The sequence below is a fragment of the Sparus aurata genome, chromosome 15 (genome assembly GCF_900880675.1).
Source record: "Sparus aurata chromosome 15, fSpaAur1.1, whole genome shotgun sequence".
Lineage (NCBI taxonomy): Eukaryota > Metazoa > Chordata > Actinopteri > Spariformes > Sparidae > Sparus > Sparus aurata.
This window is the reverse complement of record NC_044201.1, coordinates 21,762,327-21,786,768: the sequence shown is the minus strand read 5'-3', so window position 1 is coordinate 21,786,768 and position 24,442 is coordinate 21,762,327. Positions and strand designations below refer to the sequence as shown.

The following is a 24,442-nucleotide window of genomic DNA, read 5'->3' as shown; positions in this document are numbered from 1 at the left end:
GCTAGGAGGCGGTGGATCGCTAACGTTAGCTGTAATCTAAAGGAAGCTAATGCTGTTTTACCCTTGAAATATGGCTCCACGTCCCTCCAGATCTTCAAATATGTCTTGTCTTTTCAGTTGCTGATCAATCAGAAAGCGATGAGATGATAAGAGTTTGTCATTTTTTTCAGATTCACACCTTGAAGAAAATGGCCGCCAAGTGAATATGATCCATTGAAGCTCGCCTTAGTTTGGTAAAAGAGAGAAACTTGACTTCAGAAGGTGAACGGTGTCTTTTTTAGGTTCAGTAAGGAAAACAGAAGTACGTTTATTTTGTTCATTCATCGCTAACAGCAAGCATTTATCTCCCAGCTGACACCACTGTACGGGGGCTATCGTTAAGATTAGCATGCTAACTTCAGTAGACATCTCTGCAGCACAGCACTTAAACTAGAGATCGCCGAGATAACATCACACGCTGTTAAAACTTTACCTTCTATTTATAATTTTTGTTCATTTTTGAACTATTTTAAACTAAACATCTGGCCATATCTCACAAATTGCTCCTTTAAGTACAGTGCCAACTCCTGCTAAGGCTACAACCTCGACCACATCCTGTGCGTAAGTCAGTCTAAAAAAAGAAGTGATGCCAGTACAGACGGCATTATTCACCAACAGCTTGGACAGAAGCAGAACTGATGCACCAAATGAAATGTGACTCCTTTTATTGCAGCTATGGAAATTTTCCCTGGGAGCCTCGGAAAATCGATGGTGCTCACCACAGTCTTGCTCTGTTTCAGACATGGTTAGCTGCCTCGGAATGACTTAACCGTTTTAAGTTGCTTACATGACTGACAAACAAATGTGGCGACGCAGTCTGCCCTGCCGCCGCCTCCCACACAGTTTTTGAAGTACATGTAAACCTTTCCCTCAAAATACCGGTTGCTAATTTTGTGTTTTCCTCGGGTGTCTCCTGCCTGTTTTAAACTGTCCTCGGCACAGGAGGAATTATGGCTTTGAATCAGCGCCAGACATTCCTTCATGTGACTGTTAAGTGTGATTTATGAGTGACAACAGAAACACGGAGACAGGAGAGAGAGAAAGGGGAAGAGAGAGAGAGGAAGGAGTCGGGCCGGTGGTGGTGGTGTTTAGTAAGTTTCCAGGCTTTGTGGTAAGTTATAGGTCTTTGAGGGCGACAGGTGTTGAAGCTCTTCATTGAGCAGTTTTCATGTGCACACATGGTGCACACTTCAGGTGGACGTCTGTAGAAGACACACACACACACACACACACAAACACACACACACCGACTAACTGGAGAATGATACAATGTCTTCACCAGCTGTATCCTCACTCACATGTGTGCTACTGTGTGTGTCTGCGTGACCACTTCTCAATCCTGAATGTTTCATCTGTTGTTTCAAGCAGTGGTTGAATGTAACTATATTCAGTCAAACACTGTACTTAAGTACAATTTCGAGGAACATGTCCTTTTCTGGACTATTTAAATTTGCTGCTACTTTATACCTTTACTGCACTTCTTTTGCAGGCGAATATACTTTTTGCTGCTTGAACTGTAAATAGTAGCTACTTTGCAGACTGCATGTTTCATCAGAGCTAAAGCAACATATTTTAAGTTAATGTATTCCATCTGCAATCGGGTAAAAAAAATTGCTGAATATCAGATCCGATAATTGGCCGGGTCAATTACGGTAATGTCGATAACGCCAACCCCGATAACGCCGATGCCAATAACGGCGATGAAGCCAAAGCCAATGTTGAAAAAGCCAAACGCTGATGACGCCAACGCCAATAGCGCTGAAAACGGCGCATGAATAACGCTTAGATTGGTATCGGCAGCGGCGATATGGCCTACGCCGATCAAGCCGTTGTTGAAAAAGCCAACACCGATAAACCCGACGACGACGATGCCAACAGCAGTAACGAGGAAAACAGCACGAAAAAGAGGCTTACATTGATATCTGATACGTCGATATCGCCAACACCGATAAAGCCAACGTTGGTATAGCCAACAGCAATTAATGCCAACAATGACAACACCAACATTGATATTGCCAATGCTGATAACGCCAGCACCAAGTCAACGCCAAGAATACAGCTTATACATACATGTAAATATGTTTAACTTACTTTTACTTGTTCCTTTGACACTCAAGTACATTTATTGCCAGATGATTACTTTTGATACTCAATACTCAAATATATTTTGGATACTTTAAGACTTTTGCTTCTTTCACTTTCACCAACGTTATATTCTAACTGAAAATCTTTTACGTAACTTTGACTCTTGGGAACTTTTTTTTTTAACAGCACTGGTTTTAAGACATATAACACATGTAGTTTTAATGATGACGAATGACTCGGTGATTAAATGTGCACTGGGGCTGTTTCAGGAGTGATGTGTGTTTATTGCTGAGCTCCCCTGATTAGGCTGAAACCCTGTTCACATGACTCTCTGATAAAGCACCCGCATATATAGCTGCATGTATCGAATGTTTCCCAGTTAAAACAGCCTATATCACACGTACCAGACTTTAAAAATTCCTATCTGTGCAGCTAATGCTGGCTGGCCTGCCAGGGGCTGTATTATATGAAACAATAAAGCAGGATTTAAGCCATGTGACTGCTGCTTGTGCCTGCCAGAGAAAAATCCATCACACCAAGCTTTATATCAGAGGGGAGGGGAGCTCATGACTTCATTCAACCGGGTGAAAGAAGAATAAAAAAAAACAGCCCTCTGATGTGATCGAGTCTAATTGTAATGCAGGAACAAGAGGGGAAAAGGCACTTGAATGGTGGCTCTTGTTATCCTGAACACATGGGTATTGTGTGCCAGTGAGTGCAGCGATCACATCTGTGTGGAGACCAGTGAGGACTTGAAGGATCAAGATCCATGTCAAATCAAATGTACAGATTTACTCAAGTATACCTGGACACATGCTGAGACTGCAGAGACTCCTGTTTGAAATCAACAGAAACTATACTTCTGTCCTGCTCAGTGAAATGTTTGTTTCACAATAAAACTGACAATCCTAACCATCAAACTTTCTACCAGATCTTCTGAACATTGCAGTATGTTTTTTTTTTTTTGGGGGGGGGGGGTCTTGTTGGACAACCTGAGCGTTACCTTTCCCGCAGGCTCCCCGCTGAATGAACAGAACAGGTGGCTGCTGCAGCTTCTGCGCCCGGCGGCTCACCCTCTTCAGCTCGCAGATATTCCGGTAGGACACCCCGTCGCTCCCGCACACCGGCTCGGTGGTTTTGCACGCGCAAACCCCACTCTTGCTTCTCCTCCTCACCGTCACGGTGTAGCCCACCCCGCCGGAGACGGAGCACTCCAGCCCCTCTGCGCACGTCGGGTCCCCGAGCTTCCCGCTGCCGCCGCACGCTTCGCCCTCGCCGGACGCGCACACCAGGCAGCAGTTGCAGGCGTCGAGGGTCTGTCCCGCCTGGCAGTCCGCTGGTAGCCTTGGACACATCGACTTGTCACAGCGAGAAGGACATCCGACAGTGTACCGGCCGGTGATTTGCGCATCAGCCGGCACGGACGCAAAGGCGACGATTACGCACAGCGACCAAAACATGGTTTAAACTTTAAAAATAAGACAAATAAGTTAAATAGAAAGTTTTAAAGGATTCCAAATGTGCGCTCTCCGCTTGCAGTGTTATGGGATGAGAGAGCTCAGTAGTGCTGAGAGGTGGGGGTAGTCACTCCTTCAGCCGGAGAGGCATTTAACAGAGACTCCACCGCGCAGCCAATTACGCGACTTGACGTTGTTGCTGGCAGCGCATCATAAAAAAGCAACTCACTTTTCGGGGATAATCACAACAAGCGTGGTGATTGGGGCGCTTAGGTGACGCGCCGGGCGGAAGAGCTGCGTTGTGATGCGCCAGTGGATACAATGAGAGTGAGAGGAAAGGGCAGAAATTGCGCATGAGTGGGAATGGGGTATTTTTGTAGAGCTGTGACACAGAACTTAAGGGAAAAGTCGGCGAGTTGTGCGTAAAATCCTCTCTGTCGCTCTCCCTGAAGAAGGGGGCGGGCGGTGAGAGGGTCAAGGTCACCTCAGCGCACCTCTGAAGCTGCCAGACTCTCAGGAAGAAACTCAGGGGCGTGTTTCCTGATGTGGACCCCTGATTTAATTATGTACAAACAAATAAAAACAGAGGATTAAACCTCAGTAGCGGTGGGGGGGGGGGGTGCTGCCCAGATGTTCCACACACCCAGCAGGCCTATTTCCTGCGTGTTGTTTTTAACTGCTCCCCTCCTGAATTAGTCACTCCTGGCAGCCGCACAAGCCCGATGGTTATTTAGTGGTGGAAAAAATAAAAAAAATAAAAAAACGCAGGGTGGATTGTGCGGATTTGTGGAGTTAATGTGGCGCTTTTCACACAGCCAAATTTGTTCTAATTGGAAAATTGCAAGAGAGCATCATTAATCCATTTATTTTGATCCTCCTCCTCCCAGCTCTGGGTTATTATGAGCATGCGGCTGCTGGTGGTGGTAGTAGTGGGGAGAATAAACATCTAATGGGGGGTATCCAAATAAATAGAACTGTCAGAGAGTGGTCTGACTATGTATTTCAGTGAACATTTGTGTCACACACTCAATGGAAAACCAGTTTCTCTGGATTGTTTGCTGATGTGGCACACATCTACAGTATTAAGGGAGCAGAGTTTTTTTTTTTTTTTTACGGTTGGCGAACAACAAATCTCTGTTTGGTTTTTAAATGTCTGTGGTGAGCCGTAAAAGAACCCAGTAAACACTGAGGCAATGAATCAGTGTCATAAAACGGCCCAATACAATGTGATTGATTATGGGCACACAGGTCGTAATGGTTTAAATGATGTGGCTGGATGCTGCTGGGGAAGGGAAGGACCTGGCCCCCCGTGGTGTGCCGGAGCTCAGGGTAACACAAACCTCTGTATCCAAAAGGGCAATAAGAGAGGGGCAGAAGGAAACGGAGGGCAGTCAGAGGCTCTCAGAGAAACAGGGAGGGTGTAAAAATGCAGACTGTTTTGAGTTCATTCATGAGAATAGACTTTTGGGCCTCAGGTCACCGACTGATCTAAAAACATGCGAGACACACACAGCAGCTGTATGACACTGCGGCAGCCTCGGGCCCCGTCATCATGGAGCGCGAGCACCGAGGCGAGAAACGGTGGGAAAATCCTCAGATGAAAACAACCTCATCTGTAAGGAACACCCATTCTCCAACCGAGGCCAGCGAGCGTAACCGAGGATGGACGCCACTGAGGTCTGTGTGATGTCTCCGCTCCAGTCTGCTGGGGAGGCCCCTCTCATAGTCCACACGGGGCCTCGCCTGAAGCCACACCAAAGTCTGGCCTCCTCCAATGAGGAGCTGAGGTGGAGTATGTGAAGATGGAGCGCAGAGAGCGTTCAGTGTGCTCAACAGCTGTACACATGCAGAATCAACTATGTACATCGAATAAGTGAACATGACCTCACGCCTGAAGTCCACATGCTGTGTGAAGCCAGAGGCCACATGTGTAACAAGCACCTCACTAAGAGCCGATGAGGGGATCACACACTAGTACAGGTGTCGGAGAGAAAACGCAGACTGTATGTGCAGTGGAGGAATATTATTCGTATGTGATGTTCAAGTACTGTAGTTACAACAAACGTCACCAATTTTTCACATCTAAAGTTGTGTTGTGTTTATAGGTGTCATGGAGTACGCCTGCAGATGTGAATGAAGTACTGTAAAGCCTTCTGTGGCTCCAGAGGAAGCTGAGTGCAATCTGATAAATCCTCTCAAGTGATGCCACTCATTAGCTCAGTTGCACTGTGGGTAACGTAGGCACCAGGTTCCACATTACCATCCCATGTCCCTGTTGGACTCATTACACACACTCCTATTCCTTTTCATATATTAGTGCAACAACTGAATGTCATCACAGGGGGCAGGTTACATTTGAGGGACTTGTACTTCACTTTAGCTCTATTTGTAACTACTTTATCCTTCTGCTCTACTACAGCTCAGGGGATTATTGTAGTTGTGTAGTTTTGGTTACGAGTCCAGAGTAAGACTTTTATGTACAAAACATGAATTTACAAAATTTGATGCATCGTTAAGACACCAAACTGTGTTTTAAAGACAAATCAACAACAAGAGTAAACACAAACATTAATGCATAAGTGATAACAATCAGATAATACAACATAATTGTAAAACATTCTCTGGGCTAACAATGCTCACAATCTTTTATTTCATATTTTTATTGCAGGACTTTTGTTCAAAGTGTAGTATTGATACATTTACTGATAACACTCGGTTAAATGGTTTTAATAAAGATTGTTTTGCATGCTTGCAAGATCTTTTACTCATGATTTCATTCATGTAGATTTTGTTTGATATCACTAGTTTCTGTTCTGATAACTAAACCATAACTGATGACTTGTTTTTTCATTCGGCCCGCAGCAGGTTAATGGAAGTGAACCAGAGTGAGGTTTCTTCTCCGACCACAAGAGGGCAGAAGGAGCCTTGATGAGTGACAAACACCAGCAACAGAATCTCTTTCCCACCAGACTAAACTACACCTCTCACTTTACCCCCGCAGACTAACCGTGCTCTTTGAAGGTAAATAAAACACACCGACGAATGATACTCCAGGAAACCCGAACACATTTTCAGTGTTTATTTCTTTCAAGTCATCCACATAATAAATAGAGACAATTCAAACCAATTACACCAGACTGAAACAGGGTGAACTAGGCTTGAACGCTGCTGGGCTGAAATGAAGCAGGCACTTTAAAAAAAAAAAGATTAGTGTGTATTATTTAGCAGGACTACAGTGGGATGATTTAAAAAAAATAAAATAAAACCACAAGACAGCTGCCTCCTGCTGGGTTGGCAACACAGGTACAACAGTCAGGGAAAAAAAACATCTAAAAGCATATAAAAAATAAATCTGCTGCACACAACCAGCTCTATTCTGCAAACACACAACACACAGAGAGGCCTTCGATAAACTAAACATTTTAAAAAAAGAAAGACAATCTGAGGAATTGTTTAAATGTTAACATGCAAAGGAAGTGTCTGAGCTTCAATGTTTCTGTATACAAAATGTTTGCATGGTGTTCATACAGTATCATCTTCAAACAAGGACTGCAGGTTTGGTTAACTCATGTGTCTAAAGCCGATCTATTACCAATCCAGCCCTAATGTTAAAGTTTTTATTACTATGACTTATATAAAATGTATACAAGCGTACTCTTAAGTACTTCTTGTTCCTCTTCCATGTCGTCAAGTATTACAAACGTGAAAAGTCTGGTTAAACTTAAATGAAGTTTGCAAACAGGCTGATTCGGGTTTTTCAACAGATGCGTGTGCTGTGACAGCTTCCAAAAATGTTGTTTTTCCTTTGAGCTCCTGCACAGTCAGACTCTCACTTTACTGTAGATTTACATGTAAGCTAGTTCAAGCTTGTGGTCAACATAAGTGAGGATTCCATTATATGATTGAACAACTTAACCCTCAGATATATCGGAAAGAAGAGAAAGAGAGAAATTTAAGCAAACTGTGGCTGCAACATGTGGTCTTATTATTATTATTATTATTATTATCATTATTATAGACACTGGGTCATACACACATATTTTCAACTGCATCTAACTCTAGACCGGTCCCGAATCTATGAGTTAGTATTTGTATTGGAGTGAGGATTTGATCTCAGACTAGGCTCGACACGTACTCCTAACACTGGCCAACAATAGCAGACAAATCCAGGCTGACAACAGTGAGTGTATGAATGGACCACACAGTTTAAATTAGTGGATTAGAGAGGTGATGAAATAGTCCGTCCTCAGTTTGAAACACTCTTTTCAGACAAGAGGAAATAGCTTGCACTTGAAAGCTCCCTTATTTTCTTGGCACAAAGTGGTTTACAAACATCCTCCGCCCACATACGCCATCAATCACACCGTTATGCCTGTACAGGTTAAAATAAAGCTCTCTCACTGAATTCTAATCGGCACAAGTAAAATAAAATGTGTGGTTATGTTGACAACATCAACTCTCAGTAAATAAATACAGGCTTGTTAAATGAGACAGCAGGCAGGCAGAGGGGTGCGGGTGAAGACGGGCTCGTCTTTGGCACACGTGTGCAGTTCAGTGGCAACCCAACATGTCTCTGGCCCACTGACGGCACTGACGGAGGCGCTCAACGTAAGTTTGTGATGTTGTCCGCTGTCATCCGCCAACAGCTTTGGTTTAAAACCAACACCTGCCCATTTTAAACGCTCGTTGTGCACCATTTCCTCCTCCTCTGTGGAGTCTCCATCCAGATTAACACGTTTTAACGTCCAGTTCGACGGCTCAGACCTGGCTCACCGGCAGGTCAGCGTCATCGAGGTCCAGGGGCGGTTCGGGGATGTGGGGCTCAAAGCTGCTCCGCCGTCGCCACGGTGACTCCTCCGGGTTATTGATGGTGGTCGCCGGCGGTTCGCAGGTCACTTTGCCAGGCGCGTCTCCTGCAGGGACAGGCGTGCTGGCGTGTGGCTGTGACTGGGCCGTGGCAGCAGGCTCATGAAGTGCTCGCTGTCCCACGCCAGGCTGCGGGCGTGTGCCGCACGTGACAGCAGTCCCCCACTCTGGGTAGCATGGTGGCATGGCAGATATGGGCGAGCGAGGGACGGGGGGACCCGCGGGGCTGCGGTAGAAAGTGGAGCGGCTGCCGTGTTCCTGCAGCAGAAACAGCAGGGGGGCACAGAGAGCAAGACGAGTGGTTGTTAGTTAGGAAAGCGAAAAACCTCATATACATGTTTATTTGAGAGGCGAGAAAGTGAGTTACAGACTTGGAATAAACACCAGAGTGTGTGGCCTGATGCAGCTTTAGCAGAGTGGGTATTGAAGGTTGTAGGTGCTGAAGAATGTAGCATTGCTAGAGAGTGTAGATGGTGGTAGTAGCAGGAGTAGTAGAAGTAGTAGTAGAGGTAGCGGGAGAAGTGGTAGTAGTGTCAGCAGGTTTTAGTTTTGGTCTCAACAGGTTGCAGTGGAGGAGCAGAGTGCCTTAGGAAGCAGTGGTTGGTTGTTGCTCGATATTTCACAGCTTTTCATTGTCAGATTTCAATCTCTGAAACACAAAACGGACGCATGGGAAGAAAGAAAAGAAACGGCAAAAAGATTTTTAAGCAGGTAGGCACTGAGCAGCTGGTGGGATGCTGGTTAGAGAAACATCCCGGCTATAAAGCATCAAAAGACTCAAAGACAAATATCTGTGTCGACTTGACGATTACGTAGTTTCTCCCACACAAGTTTGCTTTGAAAACTACCATTCAGTAAATCTACTGAAGCATCACAATTTTTTAATCATCAGTTTTGTAGCACAAACTTGTCTAAAAATCCAAGGGGGAGCCACACGTCTATTTATGATGCTATTATGCTGAATCAAAATGTCCAAAATCAAGATCATAGGGGGTCGGAATATCTTCCACGTAGAAGACTTGGGAAAAAAAAATGCCCTCAATCGCCACCTGATTAATAGATATTCCCACATAACACAGACACATCCCATTAGGCTCTTCAACACAGTAAATTCTCTTACAAGCCGCATTTATAAATAATTAAGCAGTGCATTTGTGAGTCTGGACATTTGGATTCAGCAGTGGTGAGTCCATTGTTTCAACAGCTATTAAAATGTTCAACATTAAGCACAGATGTTTAGGAAGTCAACATGGAAAACAAGTTTCTTATTATCATGTGTATGAGAGAGGAAGAGAAAAAAAACATACAGGCAGCGAACAGGAGGGAGGAGGAGAGACAAGCAGGATGTCACACATCTAAGACAGGTACACAGCTGCAGCAGACTGCAGAGATAACAGAGCATGAAGGGAAGAAAAACAGAAGGTGTGAAAGACACATGTACCCAGTAATAAAGACACCGATAGAAACAGGCCTACGGTATTCATAGCTGAGCTGGTCGGGCAGGTCATGCAGTGAGTGGTTTTTGCGTACGGCTTGTAGATGAACTCATGTATATCTTTATTATTTTTTTACACACAATAATGGTGAGGACAGGTGCAAGTGAAGCTAAAAGGGACGAAGGGAGGCAGTGACTGCAAGGTCTTTCCGATGGTTAGGAGAATCCAGCTGTTCAGAGTCATTCTGTACCTGAGCAACATACGACTTGCAGTGTGTGCTTGATTTCAAATGCCATGCTCGTAGGCGACAGTCATCACATGCGAGAAGCTAAATCAAGCACACCTCGAGTCTTAAAATTCCTGAAACAAGTTTAGACATCTTTTTGCATGTTTAACTGCGGATAATCGGACCAGCACACTGAATGAAATGGGCTCAAACTTTGTGCTGAACTTGAAAAACAGAAAAGCAGGAGAAGTGGATGAGAGAAGCAGCGAGGACGAGGGCGTGAAGGGAGGAGCGCTTGTTGGGTTATCACAGCCATACTTAGGATGTGGTTGGTTCTTTGAAAAAAAACAAGGAGCATCAGATGTGCCGTCAGATCTGATCTGCTCTCATCATGTCTACAACCACCAAGGGCCAGCCAGTGAGTGGAAAACAGTTATTAAAAAAGGTGAACTTATAGTTTAAAAGGGGGGATTTAGACGAGCTGACATACGTGCTGCTGCACTCCCCGATTCGAGACGTATACCTCTGTATACAGGGGTTCGACAGCCGTCTGGCCTGCCGCATCTGCAACAACACAGTGCAAAGCAGTATTAGAGCAGATGGGCTGTCTGCCCACAGGGAGAGGAGGAGGTGTAGAGAACGTGACAAAGAGAGAAAGAAAGGGGGAAAAGAGGATCGAGAGAAGAGGCACAGGAGAGGAAAAAAGGAGGTGAGAGAAAAAACAAGCAAGAGAGAAAGAGAGACACAGGAGGCAAGAAGGAGGGAACTGTAGAGAGACAGACAGCGCAGAGGTGTTGAGAATGAATCCTTGCTAACCAGAAGGGACCGAGTGCAGCAGAGGACACTGTCTCCTCTGCAGACTAGGACTAAGGAGCTGCTTCACCTCTCTCTTCTCACCTGCAAAGTCTAGCTGCCTGTCTCTGTGCTCGCACAGATTTGGTGGTCTGGGAGCATACACCTGTCTGTCATCACTAGTTGTTTCATGTACTGACCTACAGGTACTTTATATAAAAGCCAGTACTGACACCCCTGGTGGTTCAGGGGTTAACGTGACAAACATTAACCACAACCCAGTTTGTGTTTCGTTGGAGACGTTTGTTGAATGTCATTTATCATGTCTCTCCCCTCATTTCCTGTCATCTAGCAACTGTGGATTGTCTGATTGAAGGCATTTCATGGCCAAAAATGTTCCTTAGAAGAACACCAAAGAATAGTGTGATGGGTTGTGACAAGGGGTGGGGAAAATGCAGAACAAGCTCTGCAAAATCTAAGGTAAATACTGAAAATACAGGCTTTACTGTCCTGTTAACATACATTATGATCTCCTTTTTTTGTTTAATCATATTTTTTCTTGTGGCCTGGTAGCAAATATCCCAGCGCCCCGTTCTGGTCCACGGCTCAGAAGTTGGGAACTATTGATGTCGACTACAGAGAGCAGGATTTAGCTTCATCCATTTGTTTCCGGATTCGTAATTACAACTACAACATCTTATGGTAGCTTCGGGCTAAACTCTTCTGAAAGACACCGGCAAACTTCTGTTTCTGCTGCTCTGCAAAAAGGATTTCAAGAGCTCTTGTGAGAGCAAGAAAATTGCAAGAAATTAAACGAAAGTAAACGACATGAGTAAAACAACACAAAAATCGCCTTGAAATTAGTTTTGACATCACTCGTCATACAACCATTAAGTTTCAAGTTATACACATATAAGATAAAGTCAAGTCTGAAATCATTTCCCTTTTCAACAGGTATGTCTGAGGTCTTTAAATTTGTGATTTATGAATACTTATAAAGACTTTAATCCATACTATGTTAACATTGTACTGTAGTGCAAGACACATACTGTGGCAGCGGACCTCCCAGGACCCCGCTGGGCCACAATGGCCCCTGAGACGGCCTTGATCCAGCTGTGCATCTCCTCTGGACTATCCGCCTGGTGGAGACAAAAGACAAGACAGTATAAGGCCATTGAGTGTTTATGAAGATGTAGAGTGGGAAGGTTTAAGCATTTGTTTGAGAATCTTTAAACCTCAGAACACCCTACCTGTATATAAAACGTCCTTGATGTCGTGACGACTTCAAACAGATTATCTCTCATCATGATGTCGCTAAGACAAAAGAGAAAAACAAGTCAGATCGTATTTATCTCATCTATATCTTCATCAGAAAATGTAAACACCATCCTCCAGGAGAAAGACATTTTTCTGTACAATGGGAAAATGCCGGGACATGTTAAATACCTCTGTTTGCACTCCTGAACTTTGTGAACTTCCTTCAGTGGTATCATTCTCAGAGGCTCCTTTTCCTAAATGCCAGAAAATAATGTTTTATAGTACTAAAAGAAGCAAAACTGAAACACACATATTATAATTCGCAAGATTATAAGTAAATGTTTTGGCTAATTAGTTGGTTAAAAACAAGGCTGTCTTGCCACATTTCTTTGTTTTGTATTGACAGAGAATGGACTGAAATTTCCCTGAAATAGCAGACCGCTAACTAAAAGCCCTGATGGTCTCACTTTCTTGACTTGGCCATTTGATACAGCAGACAGAGAGTCTGTGTCCTTGAGGCTGTTGATAGCCAAATAGACAGATAAAGCTGTCAAATAAGGGCAGACCCAGAGAAGGACAGGGGTATGAGACGTGCGGTGTTATCATGAGGACAGTCATACAAACTGTCCTCATGATAACACTGCACGTCTCATACCGTGTGTGTGTGTGTGCGTGTGTGTGTGTTTACTACAGACCAGGGGGAACAAGGCATGACAGGACATGTAAGGTGAAGGCATTGAATTCCACAGACTGCGGATAAAACATGTTAGAACTCGGGACTGTGTGTGTTTGCTGTTACTCTGTCCAATCCACATGCATAAGCGATTAAAAAAATACATTCCTTAGAGGTGTCACATAACTTCTAAAACAAAACCAATTACCAGATCTGATTTGAAGTAACTCATTGAGTTTTCTTCCAATAGGAAATATCGCCGTTTCCAGTTCCTCATCTGGGGAAAAAAAAAGGGGGAAAAGATGTTCATGCATAAATCATTTATCATTTATATTCTAGGTAATTCCTACATATTTTCCCAATGTCTCTATGGGGAGTGGGAAGTCCATTATCCTTGGGCATTTATAAAGTACAGAATTGTACACATTGGAGGAGTTATATTCCTTTGCAACCAAATCCTTTACCATAATGAAGCTAAAAACATTTCTCAGTCGTAACAAGTCAAAGGAATTCACATGTTTTATTTTTGTGGACGTCACTTCTAACACTTTCCACCAACTTTGAAATGTTCAGCAAAGTTGGACCAAAATCAATTCGTTGTGTAAAAAAGTAGGCTCCCAGCTAGAACCAAAGAATAACAGGTTTGACCTGTAATGCGAACTGTGATGACATCAGCGGGCTGATCATATTCTACAGGTTGGAAACAGTGGCTGGAGAAGGCTGTATGTCTTCTACATCTTCGAAACATTAATAGTTGCTCCATGCTTGTTTTCAGGATAAAAATGAATATCTGTCATAGCAAAACACAAGTTTACAAGTAATCATTGCAATCTGCCATCCTGCTACTAATGTTTACTTCAATTGTGCATGTTGCAATGCCCTCCATTAATGGGGAATGATTACAACCACTTTGCTCAAAACCGGTGGAAACATGGGTCGGTTCCCTAGATAGCACCAAGGTTACAAGAATCCAGAAGAGAACCATCTCAAGCACCAATTCTCTTTGGTGGAAAAGGGGTATGAAACTATAACTTCCATTAAATCATAAACAGTTCTGCATATCGAGGTTCAGAACGTAAAGTGGATTCAGAATAGTGTTTTGAGGCAAAGAAAGATGTAAAAGTCTGAATTGCTATTGTACAGAAGAACTCCAACTCCACCAGATGGTTGAGAGAAATCAACTCAACCCCACTCAGAACAAACAGAGCAGCAGATGCTCACCACAGCTCCCTGCTTGACGCAGTAGCCCGACTTGATGACCGTGTGCTCCTGAGTCGGCCTGCCCAGGAAGTACGGCAGCTGACTGTGGGAGCGATGCATGGCCTCACGCTCCGCTCTGTCTGCACCATCACAACCTTCATGCTGGAGGATGAAGGACACCAGGAATATTGTAATTCCAACAAACATTATGTAGTCTGAAGGCTAATTTATGCTTTAGATTCCAACACCACAAAGTGCTTGAGGCTAAACGCCTGTTAGACAGAACTTTGAGTAATAAAAGAGAGATTTGGCAGGATATACATACATTTATCTATTAAGATAAACACATAACAAACAAATATATAATAACATATTATAACAGTGTGCTAATGCTCATGCATGTAAACAGTGTGCTGCTGTACAGGTGTGTTCACCTGTGTCTGGGTGACGATGGGGACTCCTCCAATGATCTCTGTCTTGTAGGAGACTTGTTTTTTGGGCCCTACAACATCTGGCAAAGCCTTCTGGTTCTCTGTATTCTGCTGTCCATCAGACAACTTTGGCACCTTAACAGAGCAGACACACACACAAGTTGAGAAGTTTGAGGACACACTAATATTAAAGAGAAATAGGTGTCCTGTGGAAATCTGCTTTAAGTTGTAAAATATATATTTTCTCCATAGTTCAAATAGAGTATGTAAATTGTATATACATACAATTTACATACTCTATTTGAACTATACATAAAAGGTCACAGGCCTTTAACATATTTAATACTCATTTCCTCTCTGCGTGGTTAAGAACTCATGGAAAACAATGGAAACAGTCCTTTATCCCAGCACTCAGTACAACAATACAGCATCCTGTTAGTCATGCTCTGACTCACTCCTATCTAGTTACTTGACAGTCCACTCATTTGTTTCCACAGAAGAGGAAGAAATAAAAGTTTCTCCAAGTGATAAAACAAGAGCCAAAAAGAACAGATTGGTACAGTCGAATCAGGGACGGACTGGATATCTTGTGTGTATTTGCGTGTGTGTGTGTGTGTGTGTGTGTGTGTGTGCATTTGTCTCACAGTGATCTTGGTGGCTTTGTTGAGAGCGTTAACCCAGTCCACAAGATCCTGCTGGTCATTGGCCTGCAGGAAGAACTTCCTCATCCCAGCATTGATGACTAATAGATCATAAAAAAAAGCAGTGGGAACAAAAGAGAGTAAAGGTTTACTCAGATCTCTTTAGTTACAGTCAGATTATATTCTCTACACTACATCCTCTGACTCATTCTATGTACAATGTGAACAACATAGAAATAAGCCCTACAAGTACAAAGGGTGTTGGCTTTTGGCCTTTCTTGTACATAAAATATGATGAAGTGTCAGGAGAACAGATCACGGCCACAGATTTCTTTGGAAGGGAATCTCAACTCAGCCAAAGGACTCTCCCACGCACTACCAGCAGCACTCTCCCCTCTATGTGGACGATGACCTAGCTAGATCCAGCTGCCTCAGTCTGCCTCCACCTACCCACTTCTAACCATGACGGAGAAAAAAAAAGCCCCCGGCTACCAACCACCAAATATGCTTGCATATTTTCACACCCATGTGAACATGAGCAAACCCAGTTTTCAATCACAAAGAAATTTTTGGGTCAAATGCTGATTAGCTATGGATCAGGATTTAGGAGCTGAAAGAACTGAAGTGTCTCATTCTCTCTCTCTACTATAAATCCTTCAATTCTGCAGCTCAAACCGTCCTTGTGTCTCCTCTAGTTCCTTTCCACACCATACGAATAAATTACATTAAAGCTGGACTGGTAAATCTGGCGGGGGCGAGCTGTAGAAAAGGCACTGAGAGCTCAAACTCTGTAGCACAATGAAGATCATTCTTCCTTGTTCTCTGTCTGTGTGTTTGGTCCAGCTTTCAGACAGATGCAAGACCTTGCTCTCCCTCTTCTTTCCACTTCCATGTAAATAAATCTGTCTGGCTGTTCTCTTTCGGATCACCACCATGAATTGACCCAACCTTCAAATGTGTCCACTGTGTGTTTAGGGGAGGTAAACCGCTTGGAAGTGGTGAAAGTGCTGTGGGCTCATGGGCAATGGCAGGACAAATCTGGGAGGAATGGTATCAGATCTGACTCATAGTTACACATTATAAAACCATGTGTCTGCCCCCTCAGACCAAAGTACACTGCACAAATCCAAGATCTGATTTCTCTCAGTACAGTACATTTGAAAGACCTTGAGACAGGATCGTTGGGGTGTTGGTGCTTAAACTGATATATTTGATACATGGCTTGTAGTAGCACTTTGTTCCTTGGGGTGTTATATATTGTAATATTGTCCCTTTTTTGTTTTAAGTCAGTGTATAAACGCTTGTTTTAACTTGTGCTGCTGCCTGTCTGTGCCAGAACTGCCTTGAAAAATGAGATCTTTAATCTCATGGTTAAATAAATGTTTTTTTGTTTTGTTTTTTTAAATGTGAGCTGCAAAATGCAGCCAAGCAGCAAATTGCACCAAAATGCAAGTCATGAGCTGCCATCAAAGCTCTCTATTCTTACTGTACAAGGATCTGTAAATTACCTAATGTTTCTAAACTCTTCATCTATGTTTCTTGCCAGATGTAGGAAGGGAGGGGGAGCAGGATTCATAGACATCAGCAGAACATGTGGCACACAAACTGCAGTTTAAAAATAACATCATACATCTCCGAATGAGGTTCCGATTAGGATGCCGACATCCTGTTGAAACATCAACAAGGCAACTGGTGCGCACACACAGCAGGACACACACAAGGCACAGGAGTCAAAAGCTAGCGTTTCCTGCTATTGAAGCAGATACAGGAGGAGAGGGGCTTGTAAACAGGGAATGGATGTTTTTATGATTAAATAATGTGATGATGGTTCAGAGTTATGCAACATTTGTCGTCCAGTCCTGACCAGGTGAAGAACAATTACTTCGATATTCACATGTAGTATTATGGTTAGAGAGTGTGACTTGCATTGAAGAAGATTAAACTTTTCTGATGCTGGAATTGGGGGGAATGTGTTCAACCATTTCTGTAACTTTCTAAAACTGAGATTTCAATATTTTGCTGTATTGAAGAAGGCTTGAAACTAGTGATTAAGACCATAAACGTATTAGGAAACTGTTTATTGAGGTGATAAATCAATTGAGAAGTAGGATAATTTTCTTATAATCTTACATACAATCACATTTCTCTTACAAACCAGTGAGGCAGCCTCCTCCTGGCCATCCAAAGCGCAGGAGTAAGGCACAGCACAGCGAAGACCTGATGTGAATAATCAGGGTTTATAACATTTAAAAAAAGGTTCTGCTAATATTTGTGGGAGCATTCAACATGTCTAAAAGGCCTTAAGGATTATACATTCAACGCTAAACAGACCTTTTGGGAGAAAATGATCCAGGAAAACTTATCAGGTGTCGTCACAGCCATCTCACTGATTAAGGTGATGAAACCTGAAAGTCACTAACAATCCTAAAATAGTTCAAGCTGATCCACACAAACTCAGATCGTTAGCCACTGTGGCCCCCTGCATCTTTGTGTGTTGGCAAAACAGACACTGTTGAACAAGGCTGCCTGGTCAACGGTGGAGAAAGTATGTGGAGAGCAGTGCTTGACCAAGTTTAGAGGGCAGAGAAGGTCGACAAACATTCCTCCCTTGGGTCATATTAGGTGGACTCAGCTTTGTCAATGTGATGCTGATGTTTGCCTTTTTTAAATTCAATATATTATCAAGATGTTTGTTTGAAGATAGTGATTGTTTAATATGTTAAATACCATTTATTTCTAAATAGGTTTATATATTTCTTTGACCGTATTCCTCCATTATGCTATTTAATACTGAAATCTGTAACAGATAGCAGGGTTGGGATGATCTGTGGTTTCTTACCAAAGCAGAACTCTGCCTTCGGCCTCAGCTTTGTGGCATCGCTGACCTAAAAGAATGACAAAGCTCACAATTGTTAGCTGCCCAGACACATTTCTCCTGAGGGAGATGATAAAGGCTAATCTAATCTCATTTTATCGGTTCAACCAAATACTGTAAATTAATTCTATTCATAGAGAATCATATCATATTTGTGTTGGATAAGCTTCAGTGGTAATATTATTTTTCTTTTACCTTAGAGATGTAGGTGAGCTTGAGAGAACCAACACAGTCTGCACCAACAGGCAGGTTCTGTGGGAGAATGGAAAAATAACAAGATATGTAAACAAGAAAGCTTAAACTGACCATTCACACCTTTAATAAGGTAACTGTAGATTCCTGACACAATAAAATGTTGTGTGAGAGTGAAGTCAAGTTCAGCAAAGCAACTCAATATCAAGGCGTATGTACAGTCAAAGCTATAATTCATGGTGTTGTCTCACTTACATCCACATAACCGAGGAAAAAAACAAACTCCAATAGTCATCCCTATAATATTGTCGCAATATAGCTTTTGAAGTATTTGGTCAAAGATGTTATGATTCTGTTAATCAGTCCTATCATTTGTAAAGTGCTTTTGAGAATATTTAAAAACATAGAAATATATATATAGTGTATCGCAATAACCTATATATAGGACCCATCGCCTAACTCTACTTTGGATGCATTCCATGAGAGTTAATTTCAGTTGCTTGCTGCGCTTCCGAAACTAGGGGATCCAAATTTAATGTCATTAAAATTTAAGCTTCTTCAATCTATAAAAAGAAAGGGACTTACTGAATTATTCAAAATCTCTCCTGCACTACATGATTTATGAATACTTAATGTAACAGCGCACTTACAAATACAGCATCTCCAAACCAGCATGATGTACAAACCAAGTGGAGAGTTACACTGTAATAACTTTGACACCGAAGGTCATCGAGCAGAAAATGATGACCAAGGCAAATATCAGTCAGTGCAAATATCATTCCTTTATACCAGATGAAAACAAGACAAAAATAATCCCAGGTTTTGAGATTGAATTTGGTTATTTTGACTTGATTTACACAAATGGTTATATGATAGCTAGCTAACAGCATTAGCCCTGACCTATTCTTGTGCCTTTAATATGCGCTTTCTAATTGCTGTCAACTAGAATAACATATTACAAGTTCTCCCATCCTTGTACAGCCGTCTGGTGATGGAAATATTTAGCCTGAACTAAGCTTTGTGTTCATAATGAATGAAGACAGTTTAGCTAGAAGTGGCCTGCAGTTAGCCAGCAGCTGCACGAGAGCTGATTATCCACACTGATAACTAATTAACAGTTAGGGGGCATGCACTTGTCTGAAAATTGCCCGTCAACAACTTAAACATCAGCCTGTGCAGTTACCAGTTACCTGGAGGATTTTGTCCCCAAAATAAAGCTAAGAGCTAAGCTAGCACAGCCCTGTGTAATTACCTGCGGGTTGTCCATGAACCACACCAAGCTTCCCTGTTGCGTGTCCAGTATGAAGTACCGACGCAGGAACTTGCCACTGCTCTCGTTCTCCTCTATGTCCAGGAAGCCACAGATGCGGTTCTGTCGGTCCACGTAAGGCATTTCGCCACCGGGACATTCCCTGGCCTGCTGGGGCCGGGAGTCAAGAGGAGCGGGGGCAAGTGGGACCGGGAAAAAATTCCTAAAGGACAGAAAGAAAAGAGTGGAAAGAGAGACGTGAAAGGAGGGAGGGATGAATGAGGAATTTCAGTTGTCTTTGTGGTGAGCCATCCTAGCATGTCCCACTCTCTCTTTCTCTCTCTATCAACTGTATCTCTGGTCTCTCTGCCACCTGGAGCTCACTAGGCTACAGCCTGCCAGGGGGATCATGTGACACAAACCACAACCCCGCCTTTATCCTTTTATATCAGCCTCACCCACTCTCTCTCCCTCTTTTGCTCTCTCTGTTTTTTCTCCTGTAACACACTGTCACTCTCTCTTCTACCTCCTCCACCCACCCTGGCTCGCTCTCTTTCTTCCCTTCTCCCTCTTGCAGTCCTCTCCTCTCTCACGGTCTGCGCTGTCTCCTCCCCAACCGCTCTCTCATCCGATTTGGCAAGCCTCCGGCCAGCCCCTTCTATCCCCTCCCTCCACAGCTGAGCACCCACTTGAGCACGGTCAAAAAATAAATAAATATATAAATAAATATATAAATACCACTGAGCTCAGCCATGTTCAACAAAAAGACACAACAGAAACGCCCTCAGGAGTGGAACGGGAGAGAATGTGCAATGTTTAACCTGCGGAGATCTGACACATCCCTGAAACCTACAGCTCTCTGGAAGTCAACAAAAAGTAAATGATTAGAGGACATCTGTTTAGTTCTACGAGTGTGAATGCATGCATGTCGCACTTTCAAACCCTGTGTGGGTGGGCACAGCATTACTGTAGGCATATTGTCGTATTAGCCTGTTTAAGCTGCTGTCGTTTTGCACTGAGCCTAAAATATGTGATTGAGATGAGTCTTTGGAAAGCAGAGATAAAGAAGCTCTTTCTCCAGGACATTATGAGCACTGTGTGGGTGGATGGGGGCAAAGCAGGGACAAAAGGCCCGGTTGTTGTGCATGGACTCTGAGCTGAGAGCATCTCAGTTAGGCCCTGCGTCGACCCGAGTCATCCCATTTGACACACAGGCACGAGAAAGGAGCAATGCTGTCAGAGGCGACTATCTCAACACGACACAAACAGCGATTGTCTTGTGAGAGTGAGAGGCTCTGTCAAGTTTAGTGATCATGTAAATTAGGTGCTGTGCACAAGTTCATCTGCATGCATGCTCTTGCAATTCTGTGATGCAGAAACAGATGTCAGAGAAAGTGCGAAACAAAACTCCAGCAAGTTGACGGCAACTTTGTGCGCTTCATAAGCTTTTTATTCAAGGACAGGGAAATTGTGTGCTAGTTTCAAAGTTTGTCCAGAGAAATACGTTTGTTAACTTTGGTAAAATCTATACTGGATTTTTAAGGTTAGAAATGAAGAGTTTTAATGCTGCGATGGTAATTTTAATTTTACATTTTTTTTGCCCAACAGGCAGCTGTTGCCAGTGTTGTACAGAGACTCCTCCACATCAAACAGCATACAGATGCAGATGGTGACTACCTGGTGAACATCTTGGAGAATTTTGCAATTAAAAAGTCAGATATTTCCCTGGGGAGAACAAAAACAGAGCCACAAGAGGGCGAATACTGTACTGACATTCGACAGGTGGACAGAAATTCACCTCTAAATGAATGATAATATACTGCTCATTATCGTGTAACTGTTTGTAAGCAGAATCACCTGCCAACTTAAAAAAGTGTGAGTGTTCTCTGTTAGACAATGAAATAGAGACATATTCTAAATCATCCTGACACATCTATTTACAGTTGCCAACATATATGCAATTAGCTTCCATCAGATTGACATGAAATCACTTTTTTTATTCAAATATATACAAATTCCAGCTAAAGGTACCTACATAGAGATGATTGGGTGGATGCTACTCTCATGTCATGCAGTACATTTAAATACAAACCAGTATCCCAGTTTTCATCATATTCTGGATATGTTAATGTGGAACTCCAGAAACCTGGTTATCAATTTGTCTCTGCATACATGATCACATTATGCAGCTTTTCTGATTGTCAGTCACTTCAGTCTGTGATTAGTGACCTCAGCAGGTACAGATGGACCAAGATTTGCTTGTGGTTTAGGCTTTTTTTTTTGCTTAATCACTAGTAATTAAAGCAAAAATTCTAATAGAATTTATCTTACAACCTTTGAAGACAACATAACCTGCATGTGTCTGACTTTTACATTTATTTTAGTCTCACTGAATAATTTATCATGATAACTATTATTCCAATTTTTTACAGACTAATTACAGCCCCATTCCCTGTGATGAGAACAAACACTTGCCGTATCCCAAGTTTCTATTTGACTAGTCCAGATAGTATATTTGTTTTTCTGAAGCCAGGATATTATATGTACATGCTCAAACACATAACCAGGATACTTCAAAAACAGATCATTGCCGGGCTACTTTGGGCCCACAAGTGGGAGGCTACAGAGCAAAGCTTCCTGTGTAACATGTGGGTGGCAGTGAACAGGAGAAAGTCAGAGAGATACACTGATAGAATAAATTAAATCTACAAAGTATGAACCAAAAGAAAGCACATAAATCTAGGTTTAAAGGTCCTACTCTGAGGAAGACTGGATAAAGGTACGAGATGTGAGTTAACCATCTGTTGTTGGTCAAACATTACCCAGTAAAGTCACTCTTTACATTTGCAGGAAGGCTTTGTCTTCATCACATGGCAGCCAACTGGTCACACAGGACAGGCCATAAAACAACATTGAAGGCAGGCTGGATGGACCAGAAGAGGGTCAGCACTTTCCTTTAATGATCTGAGACCACTGCCGTGATACTGGAAGTCAAGCAACAGCTGGAAGACACTTGTGTTACTCACAAGTTCCCCCAAAAGTGAACATGTATTTTTCTTATTAGGAGTCGGGTGAAGTTTCGTGGGCTACAAAACATTTCTGGAGCTTCACAGCAAAACAGCGTCGCAGCTTGCTGCTAAACAACTGAAGTGGATGGGGACTCGCTTCAAAATGTGACAGAACAAACAAACAAAAACCTTAAATGGCTCCATACAGCTCGTCCAACATTAGCCAAGCCTCTGGAAGCCCCGAGGCCCCGAACTGAATTGAGGAGACGTTATTAATGTAAACGCATGGGTGCAAGAGCAAGTGAAGGTGTAAATATCTTTGCAAATCAAACGGGGATCTCCTGATTTCTGATAGGAGTAGTCCATAATGTTTTCTGTCAGATTGCCAATAAAATAAAATAAATTCAAAATGTGCTCCTTTGGCTCTGATGCAGCAACCTCTCACCCACAACAACATCTGATAACGCATCAAAATGAATAGCCTAGAGACACGGAATGATCTGAATCTGCAAAGTAATTTAAGTTATCAATGTAGTGGAGAGGAAGTGTAAAGTAGCAGAAAAGGGAAATACTAAAGTAAAGTACCTCAAAATTGTATTCGGGAACAGTGCTCGAGTGAATTGAACTTTTGACTGAAAGATTTCCATTTTTAGTGCAAATTAATATCAATTTTAAGTCTCCTTGATTACTTATAATCAGCATCAGCCCTGAAAAAGCCATATTGGTCAACTCCTAGTTTCTGGTGTTTTGGGATTATGCTGAATTGGAAAAAAATGGAGCCAGAAATGTTTCGTTGACTACGAAAAACTTCACCCGACCTTCCATCAGCATGTGTAGTGACCATGTAGCATAAAAACTTTTCCTTTAACTCTAGAACAACCTGTGCTTATGAAAAACAATCAAAATCCACTACAGCAGAAGTTAGTTGTGCATTTAGTTTCAGAAAGAGCAAAGAATGAAATCCTGAGAAGGAAAAAAAACATTGAGGTATGAATGCAAGTGGACCAGAGGCAATGTGGGGAATGAGCTGGGATGGTCTACAGGTCATAGCTGGAGACAGGTAATTCCGGTTGAGCTGGAAAGAGTCATTTCTGGTCGGGGTCGGTCTTTGTAAGCAGCACATATGATCGGCAGGGTCGTGCTCAACACAGCAGCGATGCTAGTGACGGTTTGATGCTCTCCAGTAACATTTGACTGTGACTTTAGTGACTGAAACACACGACTGAACAAGCCAACGAGTCTCCATGTTCCTACCAGGATGACGTAAAAAAACATGAGCTGACGTTACAAAAGGGGCTATAAAAACAACAAACTAGCTAACGTTGGCTAACGTGAAGCTCGTCAGACTGTGTCCCCCAAAATACAGTGTTAGCAACATCAGCGACTCCGAGCTGTGCTGGCCTGAAGTTAACCGGGGAGCAACGGCTCAGGTTAGCCCTCTATTAGCAACCACTTCACAGCACACATTCAGCAATGTAAAACACCGTCAAACGTGATATTAATACACCACATAAATACTGACACAGTGTTTTTGGACCGCGCTACGCACAAGAATGCTCTACTAGTTAGCTAATTTTTATCTAGCAAAGAAGTTTCGACACACACGGTAACCTCACCTAGCTAACTGACGACTCGTCTCTACGGCCTCCTGGAAAACACAGCTGGCAACTTTAGCACTGCGCAGCAACACAGCCAGGTTCGTCCGCTGTTAGCTTAATTATTCAGCGTCCCAGGGGAACTTACCCGAGTCTCTCCCTTCTGTTCGCTGCTACACTCCGCGGCCGCTGGTGTCGGTGGTGTTGTCGGTGGGTCGGCTCCTCTCTGCCTTTCAGCCCATCACCACTGATCCAGGACGGACTCCAACACTGCTGCTTCTGCTGCTGCTGGAGAGAGGGCAGCAGAGATCGTCTACAGCGAAGATGATCACTCTGTGTTTTTAAAACACAAAACAAAACAAAACAAAAAAACAGCTTGAATTCATGCCCAGTTACAATAACTTTCAAACATTTAAGAAA

General features: G+C 42.9%; 3 protein-coding genes across 15 annotated transcripts in view; 1 reads left to right on the top strand and 2 right to left on the bottom strand.

Moving 5' to 3' along the window:
- Positions 1–3,909, bottom strand: part of LOC115597214 (serine protease HTRA1A-like) — a 32,900-nt gene extending 28,991 nt beyond the window's left edge. Inside the window, exon 1 of the mRNA XM_030442974.1 lies at positions 3,128–3,909. Within this exon, the coding sequence (XP_030298834.1) occupies positions 3,128–3,584 (457 nt within the window). The 5' untranslated portion in view covers positions 3,585–3,909. The remainder of the gene's footprint in view (positions 1–3,127) is intronic.
- Positions 3,910–6,630: 2,721 nt separating this feature from the next.
- Positions 6,631–24,335, bottom strand: LOC115597128 (pleckstrin homology domain-containing family A member 1-like). Of its 12 annotated transcripts, XR_003987023.1 has the most exons (15): positions 24,171–24,333; positions 19,423–19,642; positions 18,174–18,230; positions 17,943–17,988; positions 15,107–15,204; positions 14,466–14,597; positions 14,053–14,193; positions 13,040–13,108; positions 12,348–12,412; positions 12,152–12,215; positions 11,951–12,040; positions 10,600–10,673; positions 9,755–9,829; positions 8,819–9,096; positions 8,566–8,705 (listed from the first exon to the last, which is right to left on the bottom strand). XR_003987023.1 is itself a non-coding variant. In XM_030442841.1 (14 exons), the coding sequence occupies exons 2-14, from the start codon at positions 19,561–19,563 to the stop codon at positions 8,474–8,476; spliced, it is 1,284 nt and encodes a 427-aa protein (XP_030298701.1). In that variant the 5' UTR covers positions 19,564–19,642; positions 24,171–24,335; the 3' UTR covers positions 8,331–8,473. The 12 variants fall into 12 exon arrangements, 6 of the variants coding, with proteins under 6 accessions (XP_030298704.1, XP_030298701.1, XP_030298703.1 ...); XM_030442841.1 differs by lacking the exon at positions 8,819–9,096 and having other exon boundaries at positions 8,331–8,705; positions 24,171–24,335; XM_030442843.1 differs by lacking the exons at positions 8,819–9,096; positions 24,171–24,333 and adding an exon at positions 24,044–24,130 and having other exon boundaries at positions 8,331–8,705.
- The window catches only part of phactr2 (phosphatase and actin regulator 2), a 50,806-nt gene continuing 48,695 nt past the window's right edge, over positions 22,332–24,442 (top strand). For both annotated transcript variants that reach the window (XM_030442839.1, XM_030442836.1), the window contains exon 1: positions 22,332–22,361. In XM_030442839.1, the coding sequence (XP_030298699.1) occupies positions 22,347–22,361 (15 nt within the window). In that variant the 5' untranslated portion in view covers positions 22,332–22,346. The remainder of the gene's footprint in view (positions 22,362–24,442) is intronic.

Bases quoted from the DNA above. Each gene is read 5' to 3' on its own strand.
- LOC115597128 (XM_030442841.1), bottom strand. From the start codon at position 19,563: ATGCCTTACGTGGACCGACAGAACCGCATCTGTGGCTTCCTGGACATA. The intron at 12,413-13,039 runs GTAATTGGTTTT...TCTGGCATTTAG, and splicing joins GTTACTTCAAATCAGATCTG to GAAAAGGAGCCTCTGAGAAT. The intron at 10,674-11,950 runs GTATGTGTCTTG...GTGTTGTTGCAG, and splicing joins CTGGGAGGTCCGCTGCCACA to ATGCGGCAGGCCAGACGGCT.